This window comes from Epinephelus lanceolatus, chromosome 3, assembly GCF_041903045.1.
Source record: "Epinephelus lanceolatus isolate andai-2023 chromosome 3, ASM4190304v1, whole genome shotgun sequence".
Taxonomy (NCBI): domain Eukaryota; kingdom Metazoa; phylum Chordata; class Actinopteri; order Perciformes; family Serranidae; genus Epinephelus; species Epinephelus lanceolatus.
This window is the reverse complement of record NC_135736.1, coordinates 16,996,477-17,007,620: the sequence shown is the minus strand read 5'-3', so window position 1 is coordinate 17,007,620 and position 11,144 is coordinate 16,996,477. Positions and strand designations below refer to the sequence as shown.

At 39.0% G+C, this 11,144-nt stretch overlaps 1 protein-coding gene across 1 annotated transcript; it reads right to left on the bottom strand.

Moving 5' to 3' along the window:
- Positions 1-5,764: 5,764 nt before the first annotated feature.
- Positions 5,765-10,745, bottom strand: nansa (N-acetylneuraminic acid synthase a). The gene is made up of 6 exons (XM_033623142.2): positions 10,475-10,745; positions 9,216-9,431; positions 9,034-9,133; positions 8,398-8,552; positions 6,993-7,259; positions 5,765-6,874 (listed from the first exon to the last, which is right to left on the bottom strand). The coding sequence occupies exons 1-6, from the start codon at positions 10,604-10,606 to the stop codon at positions 6,665-6,667; spliced, it is 1,080 nt and encodes a 359-aa protein (XP_033479033.1). The 5' UTR covers positions 10,607-10,745; the 3' UTR covers positions 5,765-6,664.
- Positions 10,746-11,144: the final 399 nt, after the last annotated feature.

The window sequence follows — 11,144 nt, the reverse complement described above, 5'->3', positions numbered from 1 at the left end:
CTTGTGGGTCCAGGATGTGGGTCCCAGGGCATGAGACTGATTATGAGAGCAGTATTAACTTTCACTCATTATTTTAACAAAGGAAACAATGAGTCATATGTATAAGTGTTTCACTGAATAATGACAATAATAAGTAAAATAATTTAAAAGGAAATGTGGACATTCAAATAACATTTTGTGCATGTGTGCATGTGTGTGTGTGTGTGTGTTGTATGTGCACAGTTTAGGTCAGATCAGGGCTTTACACAAGAGACCTGTAAGCTTCAGAAGCCACGTGAAGGTGAGGTCAAATGATGTGACCTATTCTGTTACGTAGCGTGTCCCTAACATAGCTGCGGTGTGTGTGAGAGAGAGAGACAGAGACAATTGGACATGTAGTGTTATAAAATTAGATTAATTATCCCACTCCACTGGCTGATTATAAATAGATCAGTTTTAATTCAACAATAAAGAGAGAGGGAAGTTATTGTAAAGATGGAGATTTATGACCATATTAAACACATAACCCTGCTGGGATTACATCCAACCAAACCTACCTTTTGTTTCTCACCTCCCACTGTGTTTATCCAATTAAACAGGAGCATACTTAATGAAGTGGGCAGCTAACTTTCTCTCACATGCAAAACGTTGCTCTTGATGGCTGATAATCAGTCTGTGTCCTCAGCCAGTCAAGCTCCATTACCCTCTGGGAACAGAGCAAGCCTTTCCAAAAGTCTGCACATAGGATGATGAAGCTCTAAAGGTTGTCTCTGGCTGTATGTCCAGGTGGTCTCAGGACTCTCTGGGACTATGTCACATAATGGCAACAAGAGAAAATACAAAGTGTGCAACAATGACTTTGTTAAAATGGTGTCGCATTCTCTCTTTAATAACTATAATCTATATATTTCAACAGTAAAACAAAGCAATGCCACGGCCTCAGGTGACACTTGGTTTGGTGCAGAGGTGTTTGACCTCAGTCAGGATTCCGCATTTGGGCCATAGCTGCTATATTAAGGGCTATGTAAAGTCCTGACAAGGCTAAACTCATTATACAACCAACCAATCTAACCTAACCTCCTTCTAGGTAGGCAGGAACTTGAAATAAAAATAAGTCTCTTGGCATGCAGAACTAACCTCAGCAGACCCTTGGTAGCTGTTGCAGGATAAGTTTACATTGCTCTTCTCTTTCAAAAACAAGATCTAGTAGTGATTGGCTTTGAGATAGCTGAGCAACTGTACAAAGATGTAACCTAATAATATGTGCAACTGAACATTAGCACAACCTAGATAGAGTTATAAATGTAAACCTTGATTTGGCATTAAACAATTTGCACAATACAATAAATAATTTGTTTGTTTTTACATCAAGGTGAGAGAAGCAAGTTCCTTTCATTGGTAGGCCAGGCAGTCAAAAGTGAGAGATATTCATCTTCTTCTGTGAAGCTGGGCTCAGCAGCAGCTTATTGGCTAAAGCTTGTGCCTGAAATAGCTGCTAAGTCATATAGTTAGAGACCCTCTATCTGTGAGCAGGTAATCGGGAAGAGATCTATATAACGAGTCTATAAATAGAAGAGAACAATATCATTTATCTAATTTACCCTAACGAGAAGCCCTGATCCCCATAGCTACTGTTGCTATGCCTGTCAAACACAAATGCAGTTTACAATGATAATGGTGGCAGCTTCCCAGAAGTTGTAATTCAATTGTTTGGCCACTACGTCAAATTGGCTTTAACACCTGGCGTTGTTGGTGGGGGCTTGGTGGGGAGGATACCAATAACATTATACTGATATCATATGAAATGAATATGGTAAATGGACTGCAGTTGTATAGTGCCTTTCTAGTCTTCCAATCACTCAAAGCACTTTTACACTACATGTCACAGTCATCCATTCACACACACATACATTCAAACACACTCATGGCCAAGGCTATCATACATGGTTCTACTCACTACTCAGTAACTGTTCACACACTCTCACACACCGATGGGTCAGCCACTGGGAGTAATTTGGGGTTCAGTTTCTTGTCCAAGGATACTTCATCATTCGGACTGGAGGAAGCGGGGATCAAACAGATGATCTTCTGATTAGTGGATGACCCACTCTAACTCTGAGCCACAGTAGCCCAAACCTAAACCTGCTGGTGAGTGGAACACCTGTGACAAATTCAAATTAATTAATTTTGAATGTAGAGTGAGTGTCTAATGGATAACTGCTTGACAGAGACAGCAAACTTTTTTTCCCCCAACTCCACTCCACTCCAGGTGTAAGAATAAATCTCAGAGAAAGACATCCCTCTCTGTGAGTCTTTTCATTGAGGAATTTCTACCACACAGTGACTAGTTCCACCTCAAGGCTTGCCATTTTTATCTACACAGAGTTGGAACTGGGTAAATGAGCCCCTTAAACTGACAGTTCACAAAAAAACAACATATTTTTCCTTTTATATGTAGTGCTATTTATCAGTTTTGTGTGAGTTGCCAAGTGTTGGAGATATGAGCCTTGGAGATGTCTGCCTTCTCTCCAATATAATGGAACTTGACGGCACTCAGCTTGTGGTGCCAAAATACTCATGGACGACATGGACAAGAGGCTCATACTTGTAACAGCGCGAGATGTAAACATTAACCCTATGGGCCCTAGGCCTTTTTTGGGTATTTTTACTCAACTAGTCATTATAATGGCTACATATACATGCTATATCTTGTTTTTTTAACCAGATTTGCCATCATTTCATGTCCTTCTATGTGCCTGTATTTTATATTAATTTTTACATCAATTAAAAAAAACAAATCTGTATGACTAAATTCTTACATTTTGACATGTATCTCACCATAGCAAGTTGGAAATTGACATATTCTGCCATATCTGAAGAGGGGAGACTCTCTGGAATCTGGCAATATAAGAACCATGATGGTGGGACACTCTGTCACTTCACAGCTGTCCAAAACATGTGGTTTGTGCCAGGTGGACTTGATTGCCAGTATTTTTTCATTATTGCAAGAAATTCCATTGACTGATTCACAAGTCAAAAATGTGTTTTATCTGAAAGAAACATGCAATATTTACATCTAAGATCATAGAAAAATAGTCAACCAAGTGCAATGATGTCCTCCAAGATAATATTTGTTTTTCAGTTTCAGTTATATAGATATTTGCATCTTGAAAGCTGGACTACAAATGTGGATAGACAGGGAGAAACACACGCAAGCCTAAGACGTGGTAAGATACGATATTCCTCACTATATGAAGTGACTGATAACAAGATCTGTATAATGGATTGTAAAGAAATTCGTCAGGTTTTTATTTTGTAGACACTTGATCTGTATTTATAGCGTGATGAGATGACAGCACAATGATGTGTGTGGTCCTGCGCTTTCATGTGATATGCGTAGCATTTCTGTGCGAGGCTGCATTCGCGAGTAATCTATCCAAGAGTAATGTGTGTGCAAAGCTGTATGAAAGCTCTACTATACATAATTTTAGTGTAACTTTATCATTTTTTTTCGCTGTGAAAACATTGGATTACCGACAAGTGCTTGGTCTTCTCGGAAAGCTACGATTCCGCTGTTTCACGTGATATGCGTGGCTTCTATGATGAGCGGTTGCGGAGTTGGCAGGTGTACAGTGGTACAAAGAAAATAGTTCCTACATGAAACTGCTCCCAACAAGGTCTATGGATTATCTTGAGTATCCGGGTCATGATTTCTGCAAAGAGACATTGCTGTAATGTTTTTCAAATGTAATTCTTTAGCGCTTTGAGCACCACAAGCCGAGTGCCATCTAGTTCTATTTTATTTAAAAGAAGGCAGACATCTCTTTAGCTGATATCTCCAACACTCGACAACTTTCTTCAAAACAATTTACACTGATAAACAGCACTACAGTTTAGAGGAAAAATATGTATTTTTGATTTGGGTTGAACTGTCCCTTTAATGAAATGAGATACCACCAGATGACATGAAGACTTTGCTGTTGTTTTTTCTGAGACAGAGCACCCAACTGAAGTTCAGTGCACCTGTTTCCTCTCGTGAACCGCAGCTGACACATTTTATATGTAAGCTGGAGCAGACACAGCTCTGTTAAAGCTCTGTGGTGAGGGTCATTATATCATTAGCTGAGATGGCAGGTGGAAAGACAACCCATGCAGCCTATACTGCCATGAAACTAAAGGCCTAAGACCTGACAGACAACTTTTTATAATCTTGGGAAAATCCTCTGATCCTCAGATACAGAGAGCAGGATTACTCCCGATCCTGCAGCCGCTGCAGCAGACAAGAGTTCAGCGCCCTGCTTAGGAGCATGTTCGCTGAGGAGAACAACAGCCATTTGAGTCGAAATACTCAAATGGCTGTTGCTCGGTGAACTGTTGTTGTCAGTGAAAAGACCTGGAGTGTTTCATGCCTTTAGACATTATGATAAATAACAATTCACTATAATAGCAGCTGGATGGACTCACAGAGCTCTCCTATCTGGTGTCAGTCAGAGACAGTTGAAAAATCTGGTTCTGAAAAAATCCAGCTTTCCAACAGAGAAACTGCTCCATCTAGTGGTTCATGTACAACATTACTTCTATTTGTGATCCAGAAAACTGCCAGAAATCTTCAGTTTTTCTTTCCATAACATTAGAAAATGTAGACTTGTTGGCAGGGAGCTGAAACACACAGTGGGACACTATCATCCAGCATTTTGTCTGAGAAGTATTCACTCACCTTTAATGACCTCTCTATTTTCATTCTTACCAACTAAGTTTCTAAACTGAGCCGTTGTAAATGTTGTTAAGATCTTGCAGACCTTCGCCTTGTTAAACTGGGATGGTATCTTACTGCACTCAGGACTCTGTGTGCTGGTAAAACAGTCTAAACATAACCATGTAACATTAACACCTGCAACAACAAATGTGTTCCTTCGTCTGCAGATGGTGTTTACGCCAAATCAGCTGGAGACCCACTCGACCTGATCCACATCTAAAACATGAGATTACAGAAGTTTTATGTTTTCATTAAGGAGTCTGTGGTGTAAAAGAATGTACAGAAATGTAGGTTGCAAAACTGCATCGGTGGTTTGTAGCTAGGATTTCTTTTTCCTTTTTATAACTATTTCAGTTTCATTGATCACAATAGTGTCACAAAAGTGCAGATTCTTAGGGACCATGTCTGATGCACCCTAAAGGTATGACATGTTTTTATATGCATTTTTTAATTGTTATTTTTTTATGTATCATTTTTGGCAGGAATAAATGAAGAGTAATTTTTCAAAAACAGATGACAGTCATTCTTAAAATGATTAAACTGCCAGTTTGATTGATATATCTTTGAGTGCACATAAAAAAAACATGATTAATTAAAAAAAAAAAAACCTTAGAGATATCTTTTCAAAACAACCACTTCCCGTCTGACTAATGCACATATCTGTTCTTGCAAATGAACCCTTCATATTCCTTCCTGCAATTACTATTTATTAGCTTCCATAAATATATTCAGAATATCTAATGCAGATGTATATTACATTATTCCTTGTAAAGATTCACATAGATCACCTAAATATTAAAATGTAGATACTTCCAAATCTAAAATAATGTGCACTCACCGGGGGAATGCAAACACAAAAAATATCATAGCATAGTATGCTATTTGACAGAAACCTACCCAACATCTATAAATAATAAAGCTACCATGACCATGAGAGTACTTGTACACCATGGATGTTGGGTAAATAGAGTGAGTGGATCTGAGCATCAAAGCAAAATTGCAAAGACAAGGAACACAGGAGGGAGGGAATTCAGGCAACATTTTATTTGGATGCTTCATCTTTTAAGAACATCATAGATCTCAACAGAGTCACAACAGATGTCAACATGTTAAGTGTATGTAAACGTCCTTTATCTTGCAATCGTGATGAGAGGGCGCCACTGGTGCCAGAGCAAAGATGTGAGGAGGTGGGTTCATGACCAAAACAATGTAAACTGGGAGAGTGGGCATAAGGCTGTGTCCCTGTTCTGATGCAAATAATATATGCACGTCTTCTTTCTACTTTTTGGAAAGTGTCAGGCTCCAGTAGTTTTATTTTTGCTTCTTTCAAAGAAGCAGTACAAATACAATTCCCCGCCTGACACCACCAACTTAAATCAATGAGCAGGTAGAGGAAGAACACAATGACTGTTTGGCAAACGGGCTCTGTGATGTCACTGTTAGGTGACGAGACGACTAGTAGCAGCTTCATGTGTTTAATATTAATTTAATCTCTACAGCACAGGTTAAAACTATAGTGCAAAGTACGTTTAGTAACTGTAACAAGTGGCTTTTGTGCCACTTCAGAAGGCATCACACTGAAACTACTGCTGAGCCTCCTGTGAGATAAAGGTGGGTTTATCAAAGGGCCCCTTTGCCAAGAAGTTAGTGTATAATGTTAAGGTGACTTTTAGAAAATTATAAATGCTTTGGCAAAGAGTTATCTGTTTGAACACCAGCTGTGATATATTCAAATTAACAACTAGTAACTGATCTTCACTGATCGTCCATGACTTCAGTGTCACAAATCTCAGCAGCACCCAAAAAAATTACCATCACACACCTGTGTGTGTCGCTTTAAGCTCCTTGGAATTTATCCCCAGAGGAATCTATTACATTTCCTCTTAAATTAAGTGCCTTTTCTCCCCGTGTCAAAGCTCTCTGCCCACCTCAGCACTTCTTCTTCTTGCAGTACTGATCCACCACCTCTGGCAAGACGCTCTCGTCCTCCTCCACGTCCTCCGTCACAGTCTTACCAACCAGCTCGAAGATGTCCTCAGGCGCGACGCCCTTAGGCTCGGCCACCTTCACCGTCAACATGTCCTGAGTCAGAGTGGTTCCTTTGGGGATCTTCACCTTGGCCACCAAGGATTTTCCCAGCTGGAAGAAAAGAAAGAAAAGGAGTGATAGCTCAAATGTTTCCTTAACAGTTCTTTATCTTTCTGAACAAATTTCGCTTTACTGCATTGAAAACAGTATCTGAGAGAGGATATCTCACCTTATCATGGCACGCCTTCTCACAGGGTAGCATCTTTTTGATGCCGTTCCCCAGCGCCCTCTCCACCAGTCGGATTGAACGAACCAGCTCTGCAAGCTCACTGGGCAACAGCGAGGCCGCATGATCACTTCCTTTCCACGTCTTGTCCAAGGTTACATGGCGCTCCACGACCTTTGCCCCCAGAGCTACAGCTGCAATTGAAATGCTGGTCCCAGACTCATGGCCAGAATACCCAATGGGAATGTCTGGAAATTCCTTCTGGTATTCCTGTAGTTGACAAGTGGATGAGTGTTACTCTTAAATGTCTTACTGAGAAGATTGATAGCACTGTCATATTTGTCAAAAAAAAAAAAAAAATTAAAGCTAGAGTCAGCTGCCAGTTAGCTTAGTTTAGCATACGGACTAAAAAAACGAAAATACAGCTAGCTTGGCTCAGTCCAATAGTGACAACTCCTAATATGTTGAACATTAAGTGAGACACAAGAAACATAAACTGCTATGAAAATGTTTGTTTCCAGAAGTTTAGAAAGAAAATATTGTTTTACAAAATGATCGTAAAATAAAATGATACGCTTTTTGTCTGACATGCATACAATGTTTTGTATTACACAATATATCAAGTAAATAAATTCTGTTTATTTTGGTTATACGGGTCACTAAAACTAAGAGTTAAAAATGAAAAATAAACAAATGATTAAATAAACACTAGCAGTCAGTTAGCTTAGCTTAGCTTAGCATTCAAGATACTGGAAGCAGCCAGACTGCTCACCTGCCTAAAGTAACAAAATCTGCCTACCAGCACCTCTAAAGCTCACATTAACAAATCTTGTTTGTTTAATCTATACAAAAACTGAATATAAACATAGAGGCAGTACATTTATAAATACATACAGAAATGAGAGTGGCTATAAGATGTCTAAATCTCAGGGTAAGTAGCAAATAAGCTTTTTTCCCAAAGTGTCAAACTGTTCCTTTAATGGATTCAACACAGAAAGATAGATTTAAATTTATAAAACGTAAGCATGATGTGATTAAATTGTGGACTTTGGAGTACAGGCCTACTTTATTCTGCAATATACAGTATATAGGTGGTCTTGTGTGGAATCTGTCATGTGGAGTATTCGGAAAATAAAACAATGAATGAAGCTCATAAAAATTTGCTAACTCAATATGGCCATGAAAACAGGAAGTTCAACCTGCAACTTGGGGAGATACATTTTACATGCTAAAAATACTCACCGCAGTGAGACATTTAATATTTTAAAGGCTCCAAAAATGAATAATGCAGCTGCTGAAAACATTTAATTTTGTGTTTAACAGAGATAGGTTAAGAAATCTTTAAAAATACATTATTTCTGTACTGACCTTTTAAATATAAAGTAATATTTAATTCTGTTCTTCTCACCGCTATCACTCTGAGGTTGACGTCCTCAGCTTCCAGAGGGTAGGCGCTGGTGCACTGCAGGATGGCAAAGTTTGGGTTGTGCGCCTTCACTATTTTGTAGACCTGACGCATCGTCTCCATGCTCTGCATCCCGCTGGACACCACCATGGGACGTCCTGACACAGACAAGAGGGCAACAGCATGTTAAGCAGAATGTCTAATGTGGGCAGATGGCAAAATGCAACACTACTCTTAATTCTTAAGGAGTTCCTGTAGTTCTTTTAGTTTAAAGTGTCAAATTTTAGACATTTCCATGAATATTCCCGGTCAGTGGGATAAAAGCACTCCCCTGTTTATAGTAGGAAAATTAATTTGGGTGTGAATTCCAAGAAGTGTGTGTGTCACAGAAAAAACAGTCCACACCTAAAAGAACAACATTCAGGCTTGCTCTCTCTCCTCCACAGTTTTTATTCATTTCTTCTGAGGACCAAGACATGTGTATTTCTTTCTTCTTTTATTGATCTTTTATTGTTTTTTTTAAACACCGTATTTGTTTATATGTAACACTGTCTGTGCATTAGTATGTGTTATAAAATGCACTGTACATCTGATGATTAAATCTCATACATTTTCCCAGATATAACAGCTCACTCTCACCTTTCTTGGCAGTCTTCTCCAGATAGGGGAAGTTGTTGGTGTCTCCAGAGCCCACTTTAAAGAAAGGCACATTGAGCTCATGGAGAAACTCCACTGCCATCTGATGACACAGAAAAAATTGTGGTTAAACTTAAACCTGATTAAAACGTCATAAAACCTTCAATAAAAGTCTCTTTTGTTACCTCGTCCATCCCTGAGGCAGTGAAGTAGATCCCTACTTCCTTGGCATATTCCTGCAGCTCCCTGTACTGCTCATGGCTGAACTCCAGGTGGCGCTTGTGGTCTCCGTAGGTTTTTCCCCAGGAGTGGGCAGAGTTGTAGGGGCGCTCCAAGGCCTGCTTGTTGAATTTGTAGTCTAATTCACTTTTCTGGAATTTGGCACAGTCAGCACCACAGTCCTGTGAAGACGGATATAAGTTAGCAATAAAGCAAAGCAACAAAGACAGGAAGCTTGGAAAATATATTAAATAGTGATAATATATGACTTAAATTCACAGGAAGCTTCATGGAGAGGACTAGCTCATGTGGCACTGCTTCGAGGGGTCAGTGTTCAATTACTACACTGCTAATTAATTTTATTTTAATCTATTTCAAGTGTAACAAAGATTTTTTGTCCACTGGGTGAACTGAACATGGAAAGTGTGCTTTTTCTTTCTAAAAGCAAGCATGCCAGTCAACGTATATGGAGAATAAAGTTCATTCATGAATTAATAATGAACAAATACATTCAGGTGGGTTTAAAGAGAGCTATCTTTCAAGGAAGTTCCTCTGGAAATTGAAATAAAAGCTTTTAAACAACAACACAACTAACAAAACTTTGTCTCTATTTCCCCTGTAACTGATACCAAAATACACTGTTCTTTCAGGAAATGTCCAGGAAAAAAATAAAGCCCTACTTAAAGTATAAAGTGGAGCCACAGTGAAGTTTGTTTTATTTTGAAAAGGTGAGTTTTTGACTTTATATGTTTATCCTTAGTCCTAGTTTCTTACCTTTAACTGAATACATTAAAAACAGGCATGCACAGTTGCTTCAGTACAGACATAGTAACCTAATACGGCCACTATGTGCCAGCCGTGATTAGACAAACCAAACTCCATTCATAAATCTGCTAATTTAACATTCGGCGACATGGCTACACATCTTTCTACAGATAGCATTCGGAGCGATTTGCATACAGATGCTCCATAAATTAGCACATATAACCTAACTATTAATTTAAATATTAAGGTCGGCAAACACGCACCAGCTCAGTTAATGTGCTGTTAAAAGTAATGGTTCAGACGAGGACGATGCAGCGACCAAAACTTTAAAGTGACACATTTTTGAACGGAGTTCTGAGCATGTTGGTCCCTGTATGTCCTGGCTGTTTAAGATAAGAACAGAAAAAAATAACATTTTTAATAACAATTAAAATAAAGCGATACGTGTCTGTTTTATTACCTTTGCCATTTTTATCATTTGCTTGGCAATCTCAATGTCTCCCTGGTGGTTTTGTCCAATTTCGGCTATGATGAAGCACGGGTGACTTCCTCCGATCATCCTTCCGGGGCACAGCTCAAACTCTAGAGGCATTTTGTCCACAAAAAGTTAAACAAAAAACAACCAAAGAAAGTAATAATGTAGCAGAGATCTTAGACGAGGTGGAAGCGGTAGCTGTGACTGGGAAAGCCGACCGGAACTGTTCATGTGCTGCACATCCAGGATGTGAGAGGGACTTCCGCGTTGTAGTTTAACGTCAAAGCCGGATGTCCTTTAAAAATAAAAGCATGAGTTTATGCATGTGTTTGGATTACAGGCGAAGGAGTGGATCATGAAAACCAGTATTTAATCAGTCACACGACTAATGCGAAATGTATAAACAGCAATATGTATAATAAAATTGAACAAAACATTAATTATGATGCTGTGGCAACTTTTCCAATGGGTTTGCAATACTCTTGAATATTTTGGGTAAACAGAGTCTTAACAAAAAGCAAGTGGAGACTGGTGAAAAATTCTCCCATGCACCTATCCCAACTCAAAACTGAAAACAAATAAAAGATGTCTCATATAAGCACAGTCAGTACAGCTGTCATGCACATTTGAATTTCAGTTTCTTTAAGTAAAATAG

Coding starts and splice junctions, on each gene's coding strand:
- nansa (XM_033623142.2), bottom strand. CDS start 10,606: ATGCCTCTAGAGTTTGAGCTGTGCCCCGGAAGGATGATCGGAGGAAGT. Junction 9,432..10,474: donor AAATGATAAAAATGGCAAAG/GTAATAAAACAG, acceptor CCGTCTTCACAG/GACTGTGGTGCTGACTGTGC. Junction 7,260..8,397: donor TCAACCTCAGAGTGATAGCG/GTGAGAAGAACA, acceptor TGTCAACTACAG/GAATACCAGAAGGAATTTCC.